The 13,386-nt window shown below is 38.1% G+C and overlaps 1 protein-coding gene across 7 annotated transcripts in view; it reads left to right on the forward strand.

The window, feature by feature from the left end:
• The window catches only part of ank1b (ankyrin 1, erythrocytic b), a 65,143-nt gene that overhangs the window by 26,984 nt on the left and 24,773 nt on the right, over window positions 1-13,386 (forward strand). For all 7 annotated transcript variants that reach the window (XM_037979363.1, XM_037979367.1, XM_037979362.1 and 4 more), the window contains exons 2-17: window positions 2,380-2,481; window positions 5,356-5,454; window positions 6,376-6,474; window positions 6,732-6,830; window positions 7,713-7,898; window positions 8,589-8,687; window positions 8,810-8,908; window positions 9,093-9,191; window positions 9,628-9,825; window positions 9,951-10,049; window positions 10,375-10,473; window positions 11,232-11,330; window positions 11,505-11,702; window positions 11,847-11,945; window positions 12,155-12,253; window positions 12,467-12,664. In XM_037979363.1, the coding sequence (XP_037835291.1) occupies window positions 2,380-2,481; window positions 5,356-5,454; window positions 6,376-6,474; window positions 6,732-6,830; window positions 7,713-7,898; window positions 8,589-8,687; window positions 8,810-8,908; window positions 9,093-9,191; window positions 9,628-9,825; window positions 9,951-10,049; window positions 10,375-10,473; window positions 11,232-11,330; window positions 11,505-11,702; window positions 11,847-11,945; window positions 12,155-12,253; window positions 12,467-12,664 (1,971 nt within the window). The remainder of the gene's footprint in view (window positions 1-2,379; window positions 2,482-5,355; window positions 5,455-6,375; window positions 6,475-6,731; window positions 6,831-7,712; window positions 7,899-8,588; window positions 8,688-8,809; window positions 8,909-9,092; window positions 9,192-9,627; window positions 9,826-9,950; window positions 10,050-10,374; window positions 10,474-11,231; window positions 11,331-11,504; window positions 11,703-11,846; window positions 11,946-12,154; window positions 12,254-12,466; window positions 12,665-13,386) is intronic.

Below are 13,386 nucleotides of genomic sequence, written 5' to 3' on the forward strand. Positions count from 1 at the left end.
GCAATATTACTGTGCCTTTGATATATTACTTAAACTTTGACTTGTGCAGCATATTAAACAAAAAAATAAATTTTGAAAAACATACAAAAAGCCTAACAATTTAAACAAAAAGAGACAAAAAAGTGGGAAAACACGAAATGGCGTGTAAGCAAGAGCATCAGTCAAAGGAAAATCTGATTTGGTTACAGGAAAAGCAAGCGATGGTGAGATTTTATGCTGTACTGAGAGGTGCAAGGGGATGGGATGTGCTAATTTAATTACTCGCTGCAACTGACAGCCTAATAGCAAATAAAGTTAAAGAGCAGAAAGAGCAGTGAAAGATTAGATGGAGGAAGCGGAGAAAAATGGAGAGAGAGAGCGATGTAGCACAAAAGGAAGGGAAATTGATTCTTGTCTGTGAGCAACATGAACACAAACCCCCGCTTTCATAGAAACTACTGGAGGGTGGTGTATGTTTTTTACTAAATCTGGTCACGTCACAACACAGACCAACCCCCAATGACGAACATTTCTTGAAGGAATGCATATCTTACGCCACCTTTTGTGCCAGAGTTTTAAACTAAGATCATCTAATGATATTAAGACAGAGTTATAGCTGTTTTAATTGATGCTTGTAAATGTTTTGTGTGATCTTATGCAATAATGTGAGATCTCACAAGATGTGATAGCGCTCCGACTCTAAGCTGTTACCACACCAGATTTTAGCTTAATATTTGTAAAATTTACTGCATTATAGCCATTTTTGTGTTGGGTATGGTAAGATATCTGTGGCAGACATCTTGAATTAGATCAACTCCAAAGGGGAGATGGATGTAAATGTACATCCAGTTTACTGTAAGTTTCACTAAAATTTGTTTGGGGGTTCATGAGATATTTTGGCAACAAACAGCTACAGACCTCCAAACTTTATCTGGCCTTCAGAGAGCTTCATGAAATGGGTTTCCATGGCCAAGCAGCTGTATCTAAGCTTTCCATCACCAAGTGCAGTGCAGAGTGTCAGATGCAGTGGTGTAAAGCGCTATGCCACTGGACTCTATAGCAGTGGAGACAGGTTCTCTGGAGGGTCCATCAAGGTCCATCAAGACATGGATGAGCAAGTTTGACTGGCCTGTACAGAGTCCTGACCTCAACCTGATAGAACACCTTTGGGATAAATCAGAGCAGAGACTGTGAGCCAGGCCTTCTCATCCAACATCAGGGTCTGACCTCACAAATGTGCTTCTTGAATTATGGTCAAAAATTCCTATAAAGCCTTCCCAGAAGAGCCGAAGGTGTTATAGCTGCAAAGGGTGGGCCCACATCTTATTAAACACTATGGATTAAGAAAGGGATGCCACTTAAGTTCATATGCATATGAAGGGAGATGAGCAAAATACGTTTGGTAATATATTGTACTTTGAGCACAAACAGATCTCACAAGATCTCACAATATCACATGATGTCATTTACAAGGTTCAACCCAAACAGCCTCATTCTAAGATGGTTTACATTTATAACTCTGATATGAAAGATGGCGGATGATATGCATTCCTTCAAGGAATTCTTAGCCTTTAATTTCTGACTGAACTTGAAATAAATTGTTGTAAGAGGTAGGGAGTACGTCGATAAGGGGGGAAAAATCTAATTTGTTTGTTACTTACAGTCTATAAGAGTTTACAGAAAGACAAAATTGCTTCCTGATGTGTTGATGAATAAAAGATGCGAGCAAAAGGAAAAAAAAAGTGTCTTGTCATTTGAAAAGGACAGGCGTATCTTTCAGCATTTCAGTTTAATTGAAGCACTTGGGAATAAAAGCTCCAACAGAATTATGATTTTGTCGGTGACAGGGGCAGAGACGGGGTCAAGAGTACTGTATGGCACGTGTTATCTGCACTTCAGGGCATTGGAAATATCTCATTTCTCGGGTCGGTTGTATTACTCTTCTGGACAATGAATGAACAGAGATGTGGGCATACAAACACGGACACAACCCGAGACATAAACCACAGGAGTTTTCCTGACTCAGATCAGAAATACAAGCAGGAAGCAGAGCTGGTGGCAGAGCACACTCTGAAAACCTGCCAAACTGGAAGCGTGGGCAAAACTAGGCTGTAAAGAGTCTGACATTTTATGCTTCTTACAAAGAGAAGCAATGACTGTACTACTGCTTTTTTCTTTTTCTATGCCCTCTATTTTCCCTTCAAGTAAGACATCAATATAAAGGCTTTGTAGTATGACTGGGTCTTTTCCTGATGTCAAGATGCTCAGAAATAATTGAGAAGGCCTGTGTGTTTGTGCAATAAATTTGTCCAGATTTCAAGTTCATTTATGTTCCTGGAAAATGTTCTATTTGAACAAACACATTTCAACCAACGTGTGCACTTTTTTGCTGTCTTGCAGGCCGATACAGCTACAAGCTTCCTGCGTGCAGCTCGTTCGGGGAACCTGGACAAGGCTCTGGATCACATTAAGAATGGGATTGACATCAACACGGCTAATCAAGTAAGATGGCTTCTGTCAGATCACTAAATACACTGATGCGCAAATTTGTTTGTGTGTGTTAGAGGGAGTAAAATGATGCCACCCAAAGATTTCAAGAAACATCACAACAAATCATCTTATTCAAATGATCTTTTTTAGAGGTTAGAAACAAACGTAGTAGCTTAAACTGCAACTTTTAGCAATGAATCACCATGTAATGTTGCTGAGTCATCATTCACACTATAGTTGTCCGTTTATAGTTTATGCCATATGTTTTTTGGGGGGGCTATAACTACTTCAGCCTACTTTTAGCTATTTTAATCATTCAGGTGTGAAAAACATTCAGGGTGTTCAGGTCGTGGCCAAGATTTTTGTTTGTTTGTTTTTATATTTATATTTTTGGAAATATAAACTTTTTTCAGCAATTGTTAATTATATTTTTCTTGTTGGAATGAACAGAGAACTATAAGAACTTTGCTTTTTAAATTACTATAACATACATGCTGTTTTTTTGTAGTTTTTAAATTGAGAAAATGCAATTTCTGCAAAACAGTAGCTCAAAGCTAAATTGCACTAAACAGTTGGTAAAAGCTAAAATCCTTAAAACAGTAGTATGTGTTTTTTTCTGCTTTTGAAATCAGAAGAAATGAAACTAGCATTTCTTAGAGGAATGCATACACCTAGTGCCTGGAAATCTCTTAATTTAAAACAAATATCTTGTATGATCTGTTGGTCTGCCTCGTGTCTGCTAACCTCTGGTCTTTACTTTTAGCTATGTTTTGACTCATGTTTTTCATTTATTTATTTATTTTTGATCTCTTTCTTTGCAGCATTCTTGATTTTTTGTTTGTCATCTGTCTGCTTTGCTTTCTACTTCTGTGTTTGGATCCTCAAAACATTTTTAGCACCAATGCTCTTCTTTTCTGATTACTCAGTCTGGTTTCCAGATGATTATTTCTAATAAATTCACATCAGAACAAGCAGACTCACGTCACATTGTAGAGGGATTTTAAAAACCACTGATAAAATTATGATGCATCAATGCTTACTTAAAAAGATTTTATAAAAATTAAATGTTTCTGGCATTTATCTTTTTGGATTGGAGTGTGGGTTTTAGTGCATCCCAAACAGAAAGTGAATCTAATTTGCTAGTGAATAAAAACTAACTTGGTCCTGTAACTTTGCCCCCACCTCCCCGCTGGTCAGGTTTTGATGACCTTGTCGTTCACTCAGAAGCTAGCCATCCAGAATGACGTTAGCTGTGTTTGCTGAGGGCATCTAATATTTTTACACTCAGAGGGTTAGAGGGAACAATCCCAAAGGACACTTCATGCAGATCAGAAATCCCACAAACTTTCACACAGCTGTAGATTTTAATGCTCTGGCTATGAGCACAAGTTGCGGCAGCAGGAATTGTGCTTTTTGTACTTTCTTCATTTACTAACGCTGAAATCAGCTAAATAGTTACAAATATTAGGATCAGCTGGCACATTTACTATTATTTGCTAATTATTTTTACCTAAACTCTAAGGGTTTTCTTGTATTTTTATCTTTTCTTTACTTGTTTACCCTAATAACTGATACTTTTGCAGTTAAATACGGGATGTATGTGATTATGCACCAAAGGCATGTTGCCTTGCTGTAGCCACAAACCTGTAGGCTTGTTGTCTTTGGGGTCATGCATTCTTAAGTGCACATTTAATTCATTAATGAAGCTATTTGTTGAGGTCTTGATAATCATCTAATCGTGCTAATCAGTAAGTACACCTGATTTCACCTCTAAGGTGTTTATATTTGGATATGTTTAGGAAAAAACCTACTCCAGTCTTAAAATGAATTAAATTTAAACACAGTTAAAAAAACCTTGACGTGAATTTTTACATAGTTTCTAACTTTTTAACTAACAAACTATACCTAAATTCAGAAACAGTGAGCATAAAACTAAATGCATCCCATAATTCAAGTGCTCTGAACCACATTCATCAGAACTACTTTAAGTAATTGAGTTTTTTTGTTTGTTGTATAATTATATTTTCACATTGTTGTGGAAATAGTTTCATCCACTTTCCTTTTGCAAAATTAGATCAACATAAAGAGGTTTGTGGCCATTTGTTTCTGCACGCATCTCTAAAGCTCCTTCCACAGCATTTCAGTCAGGTTGCAGTCTGGACTTTGATTGGGGCTTTGTAGCACCTTGATTGTATTTTTCTTTTTCTCCAGCCATTCTGTGGTAGATTTACTGCTGTGTTTGGGATCCTCGTCTCAGTAAGGACCAGGCTACATCTGTCAAGCTGATGGCCTCACATTTGACGTCAGATTTCTTTGGCGCAAAGAGGGATAAGAGACTGTTGAACTGTCTTTGAAGCAAAGTGTGTTTCTTGCACAGAGAGAGACTACCCTCTTGAAATGAGTGACACTGCAGTATGAAGAGAAACAAAGTGGATCACTGCATCTCCTAGTGGCCAGATTGAATACAACGGGCTGGTTGCGGCTCAGTAATTTCATGTGTTGCCACATACAAAGACAGACAACTTTCACCAGTTCTTCTATTTCTTTTTTATTTTCTTCTTTTATTCACCAGATTTAGATTCATCAGAGCTGGGGTCTCTTCGTATTTTGTGCATGTTTTATTTGCCCTTCAGTGGACTTGATGCTTTTAAATGAGTTATTAGCAAACATGTTTCACACTTCTGACTACAGCTTAAATCACACTTTTTTTTTTGTTATTCTCAAACCTCATTTAAGGCTTTTAGTACTTTGGATAAGACAAGCAATGGAAAAAAAATAAAGGACAAAGGTTTAAAGCTTGTTAATAGATTTTTTTAGGCTATTGACAATAGTTTGTAACAGTATTTTGTTGTGCTTCTAATATGACTTTATTTACTTTCTCTTAAGAACGGTCTCAACGGGTTACACCTGGCCTCTAAAGAAGGTCATGTCAAAATGGTCCTGGAGCTGCTGCACGCTGGAATTGAGCTGGAAGCGACCACCAAGGTAACCACCTCTATATGAGTGTTTAGACAAACTATAGAATTATCAATTTAGTTTGTTTATTTTTCACCAATTCACAACAAATTTATCCCAGGGCATTATTAAAACAACCTGGTGAGGAAATGTGGTCTGTATGTCCTAAAGCAATCTAAGTTTATGGCAACATTACTAAAGGATAGCTCAGGAAACCCAGGTCAGTCCTAACTATAGACTTTATCATAAAGGAAAGTCTTAAGCCTAGTCTTAAAAGTAGACAGAGTTTCAGCCTCACGGACAGAAACTGGAAACTGGTTCCACCACAGAGAAGCTCTGTCTGACTTTCTACTTTCAGAAACTCTAGGAACCACAAGTAAACTTGGAGTCTGAGAGCAAAAAGTTCTGTTCCAAACTACAGTTTTATCTTTGGGTCACTGACCAACACCACCAGAACCAGACAGTCTGTCTCGTGAATGACCTGTTATTATGTGTTTTTAGTGTCAGATTAAAAAACACAAAGCAGGGAATTTGCTGAGTGTCAGTCATGTGATCTTTCCTTCCAAAATCTGTGAGAGTTTGAAAAACAAGTTCAGGGAATTAGCAAATGTTCTGTACTAAAATGCTTGTTCACTGCCTTAAAAATTGCATTTGTGATGTTTCTGTAAAGCCTTATTGGCTGTTTTTTATGTCAGTAAATACACTGAGGTTGCTTATATCATTGTCATATTTTTAGTCTACGTGTATGTTAGTATTTGCTTAGATCTTAGTGAAATTAAATCCAAAAATTAAATCCATAAAGTGGGCCACTTTTTTCAGTTGTTATCAGGATGTATTTCAGTGCTCAGCTGTAAGTGTAGAGATCTAGGCCAGCAGGTTGCCATAATTGTCCTCTCATTCACTTTAATTTCATTTTCTCACCTTCTGTTTCTCTATTTTTGTGACCACTAGAAAGGGAACACTGCTCTCCATATTGCAGCGCTGGCAGGACAGGAGAAAGTAGTAGCTGAGCTTGTCCACTATGGTGCCAATGTTAATGCCCAGTCACATGTAAGTCTCCCTTAAGCTAATCAAATTAAATGTGCAGGTGAGCTAAGTGCATTTACATATTTGTAATGGTTGTTGAAAGTTACAACTGTTCTATAAATTTACAATCTCTGTATCTGGCAACTGTTGAGTAAAGTTTCTCCTTAACGGATTTGCATGACAGATACTAATCAAAACATTGAATGTGCTGTAAACATTTCCAGAGCCTTGAATATATTCAAATCTATGTTTTCCATGCATGTATGCACATATCCTAACAGAAAGGATTCAGTCCGCTCTACATGGCAGCGCAAGAAAACCATTTAGAAGTGGTGAAGTTTCTGCTTGAGAATGGTGCAAACCAAAGTCTCCCAACTGAGGTATGTGTGTTTTAAAGCTGGGTCCCTAATCATGAATTTTGTCTCCCTAAATTTCAGGATTGTTGTTGGTTGAAAGTTGGTCTTTTACAATAGTTTAGTGAAATGAAGTGACACTCAGAAAGTGTGGCCCAGATAACCAATGGGATCCACTGAATTCAGTTCCACTATAATGAGTTATATGTGGTAAATAATTAATCTACTTAAATAGTTTCTTGTTTTGTCGAGTCAGAAAATCTTATTTTGTTTTCTAAATGCAAGAAAAAATGTCATGTTGCAAATAAGAATTGTGAAAAAATGACTTCATCCATTTGTGGGTGTTTGTGTTTCCTTTTTTTAGGTTATCTCACAAATAAAATCCTAAAATTGTATTTCTGCTTAACGAGTATCCTAATATGTTAAGAGGATATTATATTTGTTTTTCTCATAAAATGAATGCTTCTCTGGTATCATGAGAGAACCAGAGAGAAGGATATTACAACCTCCACTGCATACATTCAAAGAATATATTAACACTTGGGAACACTGTGCTCTTCACTTACCCTTCCTCATCTCCATTCTGTTAGTTGTTCTTATTTTGTACTATTGTAATCCAATTCTTGCTTTCTCTCTTTTAATTCTTTATTTCAGCCTCACGAGCACTCTCTTTGTTTTGAATAGTATTAACCTAGTATAAATGAAACTCAGCTATTCATCTAAAAGCAAGAGAAGCAAAAAGCTCCTTATAGGGCTTCCTTCTTTTGGGGGGCATATAGTTGAATCATTAACCAACATACCATTTTTACATTTTTGTGCGTAATAATAAACAGTGTTGAACAGTTTGAACCCTTGATTCTCTTTATTAATCCCCACTCCATCTTCTCTTCTCTTCGTCTCATCCCACAGGATGGCTTCACGCCCCTTGCAGTGGCCCTCCAGCAGGGCCACGAAAACGTTGTAGCCCTACTCATCAACTACGGCACCAAAGGCAAAGTCCGCCTCCCTGCTCTGCACATTGCTGCCCGAAATGATGACACGCGCACCGCCGCAGTCCTCCTGCAGAACGATCCCAACCCTGATGTACTCAGCAAGGTAGATGCTCATTAAGACCACGTTTACTACTGTAACTATTTACTTAGCAAAGCTATGCTGCATGTACCTTAAAAAACGGAAGTGCTCTGAACAAATTAAATAAATGTTGCCTGTGAATGGGTACCACTTTGCAATAAGAAGACGCTTATAAATAGTTAATAATGCAGTTACTAATTAAGCTCTAAAGATTTAATAAACCAATAGGCAGTTACAGTGCATTAGATAAAAATGGTAATACTAACTGTCTTTCCAAAACGTAAGCCAACATTTATGCGTCCTCCATTCTCATGGTTTGCCTGTATTCTTCATAATTTAGCTTTTTAAATACACATTTGTCAGTAACTTAACTGTAAGCACCACAGTCATTTGCAAATACAATTTGTTTTGACAAACAAAGTTAGTTAATTTTTTAAAAGGAAGCTGAGCAACTAGCAGCAAATTACATTTACCTGAATGAATTAAAGTATAGCTCTTGATTTTGCCAAATAATGAACGTGCTTCAATGTATGAAGCATTTTGTACAGTGTTTTGAAACTCCCAAATACCCCATTTACAAAGCATTATTAAATCATTTATATAGGCACCCTTATTGCAAAGTGGTACCATAATTTGTATAAAACCAGTAGATTATGAAATGCTTTGCTTTCTCGTCTCACCTTGCTCATTCCTCTCGTGTCCTTTCCTCCGCAGACCGGTTTCACACCTCTCCATATTGCAGCTCACTATGAAAATATGAGTGTAGCCCAGCTGCTGCTGAACAGAGGAGCCAATGTAAACTTCACCCCCAAGGTCAGTGAGTCTCAGCCTGTATGTGCTAAATATGTAACAAGATATTTGCAAACTACACTTTTCATCTTTATGCTTTTATAGAGCTTTTATTATTCTGTTTTTCCTGTACTTTTGCTCTCTAGAATGGAATCACACCCCTTCATATAGCATCCAGGAGGGGTAATGTGATGATGGTCAGATTACTGCTGGACAGAGGAGCACAAATTGATGCCAAGACTAAAGTAGAGTATACTTTTTAGTGCCTTTCCATTCCGATTTGTTTTCTCTACTGCCTTGCATGATGTTACGTCTTTTTGCGAAACAAAAGTAGTATTTCCTTGCTTATGCATGTTTTTTACATCCAAGTAAGTGTTTTCATGTTCTTATCTCACCAGTTTCTCCTTGCCATCATTTATCTGCTTGCAGGACGAACTGACTCCTCTTCACTGTGCAGCCAGGAATGGTCATGTTCGCATTATCGAGATCCTACTGGAACATGGTGCTCCCATCCAGGCTAAAACTAAGGTAACTTTTTGCCAAAGGTTTTCTTGTTAGACACAAATCTTGACCCTAAACCTCCTTCTGTGTGAAATAACCAAATAATTACATTGTGAATTATGTGAAACTGATGACGGGTTTCAGTCAAGGAATGATGATAAATGACAAGCTTACAACAAATCTGAATCTGTTCATCCAACCGTGCTAAAATGAACACGGCTCATTGATCAGTTAATTACCTCTTGGTTCCAAACAGCTATAAATGTTTTTTTTATTTAGCAGATGTTCCTGGTCTGAGTCATTTTAGCAGTCTGAATCATTATGTGTGCTACATTTAGCATCATAAGGCTTGTTTTGGAAATACAGAGATTTCTCCATCTGTTCTCCACCTTCCTCTATTTGTCTATTCCCACTTGTATTTACTCCAATTTTTTTCTTTTTTTTTGGTTTTATTCTCCAACAGAACGGTCTGTCCCCAATTCACATGGCAGCTCAGGGGGATCACATGGACTGTGTCCGGCAGCTACTGCAATACAATGCTGAGATAGATGATATCACCCTGGACCACCTAACCCCGCTTCATGTAGCAGCCCACTGCGGTCACCATCGCATGGCCAAAGTTTTACTGGACAAGGGGGCCAAAGCCAACGCTCGGGCTCTGGTGACTTCATGTTTTTATTTTTTTTTCCTAAATATCATATTGTGTAATCTGAAAAGTCCATGCAAATGACAGAACATCCCAAAGCTTCAAAGCTAGCAGTGAACTCTTTTCTCTTGTGCCCCCAGAACGGCTTCACACCTCTTCATATTGCATGTAAGAAGAACCACATGCGGTCCATGGACCTGCTGCTAAAGCACTCAGCATCCCTAGAAGCTGTCACAGAGGTGAGGCAATATGACAATGGAGGAAACAAAACAAATTCACTTTTGTGGTTTTTTAGCCCGGAATAAAAACTGTGTTTATTTGGGACCCTCTTTGTTGTACTGTGTGCCCTTGAAATAACAAGAAAAGCTTAAACAACTGGCACATCCTCTATCAGATGTCAGGATCATCTATCTTAATGTTTGCAGGTTTATAACATAAAACACAACATCAATATTTTTATCATTTTCCTGCCTAAATAACGATTAATTATGTAACCCACTCATTTGTTTGGATTTGCATGAAATGATTTCATTTCATTTTTTTGATGATGTTTCTTGTGTGCAGTCTGGACTCACTCCTCTTCATGTAGCAGCATTTATGGGCCATCTGAACATAGTGAAGAACCTGCTCCAAAGAGGGGCTTCACCTAATGCTTCCAATGTGGTGAGAACCACTTTTCTATTCTACTAGTATTCACATACCAGGAAGAACCCAAGCCTAGGCTGGCAGGAAGCAGATTCTGGATTTAAACAAACAAAAGAAAACAAAGACACAAACAAGACTGAGGTACACATGTGATGTGAAAATAGGCAGTGAAGCCAAGACAGGCATTTACAGAGAGGTAATCAAAATTTGAAGAGCAGGTGTGCTACTAATCAAGACCAGGTGGCAGGGAAACAAAACAAACTCTATAAAATAAAACAGGAAGCAGGGTTATAATTATATGATTATGATATAATTAATTATATGAGTACAATTTTATAATCAAAACAAAATAGATCAATCCAAACAGAACAAACCTATAAAACAAAAACAATTAGACTTTAACAGTTTAGGGGGAGTCTTTGGTTCTTAGGAAAAGTTCCCCCGATATGTACTTTAAAACTGATACAATGTCAGATTTGCCTTAATCTTAGCATATTTATTTGAACTTATCGGAAACATAGTTTCTTAACAAAATAGTTTATGTATAACTAAAATTAAAAAAAATATAAATATTAAAGATTAAAATTACAAACATGCTATTTTCTAAATGAGCTGACATATTCTCACGTAGCAAATAAATTTGTACACAAATCAAATCTGCCATGGATCAGAAGTACAGTATATAGTTATTGATTCATCAGTGAAACATCTTAGTCACATAGTTTAGTACATCTGTGAGATTTGATTAAGGTTTTCCCTTTATGTATCTGTGTTAGAAAGTGGAGACCCCCCTCCATATGGCCTCCAGAGCAGGACACTGTGAAGTCGCTCAGTTCCTGCTGCAAAATGCAGCACAAGTGGATGCAAAGGCGAAGGTACAGTCTGGGAAGTCTGATCACATTCATCAAGCAAAGCAGTGTTTGCACTTTCAAGCACATTAAGTTCATAATAAACACATAAGTAGCAGTTTTTTTTATGATTGCTTAATAATATCTTGTGTCCTATCTAAATCTTTTTTTCACCCTCTCCCCCCGTTTTCTGCCCCCCAGGATGATCAAACACCCCTGCACTGTGCAGCTCGTATGGGCCACAAGGAGCTTGTCAAACTGCTCCTGGAGCACAAGGCTAGCCCGGACTCAGCTACGACTGCAGGGCACACACCCTTACACATCTCTGCACGGGAGGGGCATGTCCACACCATTCGAATATTGTTGGATGCCGGAGCACAGCAAGTCAAGATGACAAAGGTAGAGTGTGCTTCCATTTCTGCCATTTTTATATATTTGTTTGTTTGTTTGTTTGTTTGTTTCCTCCTCCTTAAAATGAGCACATACTGTATGTGTATTGTACATTTCTTTTTAAACTTCTGTTTGTTTCTTTTTTTGGAGCAGAAAGGTTTTACCCCCCTCCATGTAGCCTCTAAGTATGGAAAGGTGGATGTGGCAGAGCTTCTTCTGGAAAGAGGCGCCAACCCAAATGCAGCAGGGAAAGTGAGTGACTCTGTACAAGTCTGTGAAGTGCATTTAAAAGTTTTTCTTTATTGTTTTTTGCGGGGTTTTTTCAGCTGGTTACCATAGTACGTGGCACATACATACATGCTTCTGTGTGTTTTTTATGTATGCTTGTCTATGACTTTATATCTGTTCACATGTGTATATGTATGTACGTGTGTGTGCGTGTGTGTGTGTGTGGTTAACAGAATGGTCTGACACCCCTTCATGTGGCCGTCCATCACAACAACTTGGATGTTGTTAAACTCCTGGTCAGCAAGGGAGGATCTGCACACAGCACTGCCCGAGTAAGATGCCCACATATGTGTGTGTGTACTCACACAGGCAGGCCAACACAACCCATCGCTGATAAATACAGTAGCTTTTAAAGCTGACTTTGCATGGGCTAATGCTGTTCATCAAAATGTTAAAGCCTTTCCTTGAAGCTGTACATTGGTATTGATAAGGAGAGAAATGCCCATGCCGGTTTGTATCTGTACGTCTTTGTTTCTTTTAAACAGAACGGTTACACACCACTACACATAGCGGCCAAGCAGAACCAGATGGAGGTGGCCAGTTGTCTGCTTCAGAATGGGGCACTGCCGAATGCAGAGTCCCTGCAAGGTATCACGCCTCTACATCTGGCTTCACAGGAAGGAAGGCCGGACATGGTGGCTCTGCTCATCTCCAAACAGGCCAACGTCAACCTGGGAAACAAGGTACACTGGAATGGTTCTAAATGTGTAACTTTAAAAACTTAAAACTTACACAATTGCAGGTAATGATGTGATTAAAGAATATATGGATGGTATTTGAAACATACTAATTTCAATAATTACCATCGAGCAATTATTGTAATCCAGAGAGAGATTTAAGTGAATAAAGAAAGTCTACATTAAACTCCCTTGACCTTCAATTCCTCAAACTGCACTATTCCACCAGGTGACATTCTTTAAAAGCTGATGTGATGAACTAGTGCCCTTGATTAAAGTAATTCACACAACTATTATGACAGCATTAATGTTAGAGCAACACGTATTGCCTTTAAGTAAACATATTTTCCAAAGATGGTCATGCATTTTGTCAAAATGAGAATAAGCTACACTGTGCACGTATAAGAATGACCTTGCTGCAGAAGAAGAGGGGATTTCTTCTCCAGATGCTCGCATGCAGTCCCTGATATTTTGAGACACGAGTAGCAGTGATCACACTCTCTAACTAGGGGTGGAAATTAAAGATTTTGTCCACCAGCCATAGTGGCTGGTGGACAAAATTTTTTACCAGCCACGCAAATATTTTACCAGCCACTATTTTTTGTTGTGACAAAAAGTAATTTCATATGATGATGATGATGGAGGTGGGTGGAAGCAGTTGTGCTGCCCTACAAGCTGAACAACACCTCTTTCTGGACACTGCATGGAAATAACTAGATTTTTCTTAT

This window comes from Kryptolebias marmoratus, linkage group LG14, assembly GCF_001649575.2.
Source record: "Kryptolebias marmoratus isolate JLee-2015 linkage group LG14, ASM164957v2, whole genome shotgun sequence".
Taxonomy (NCBI): Eukaryota; Metazoa; Chordata; class Actinopteri; order Cyprinodontiformes; family Rivulidae; genus Kryptolebias; species Kryptolebias marmoratus.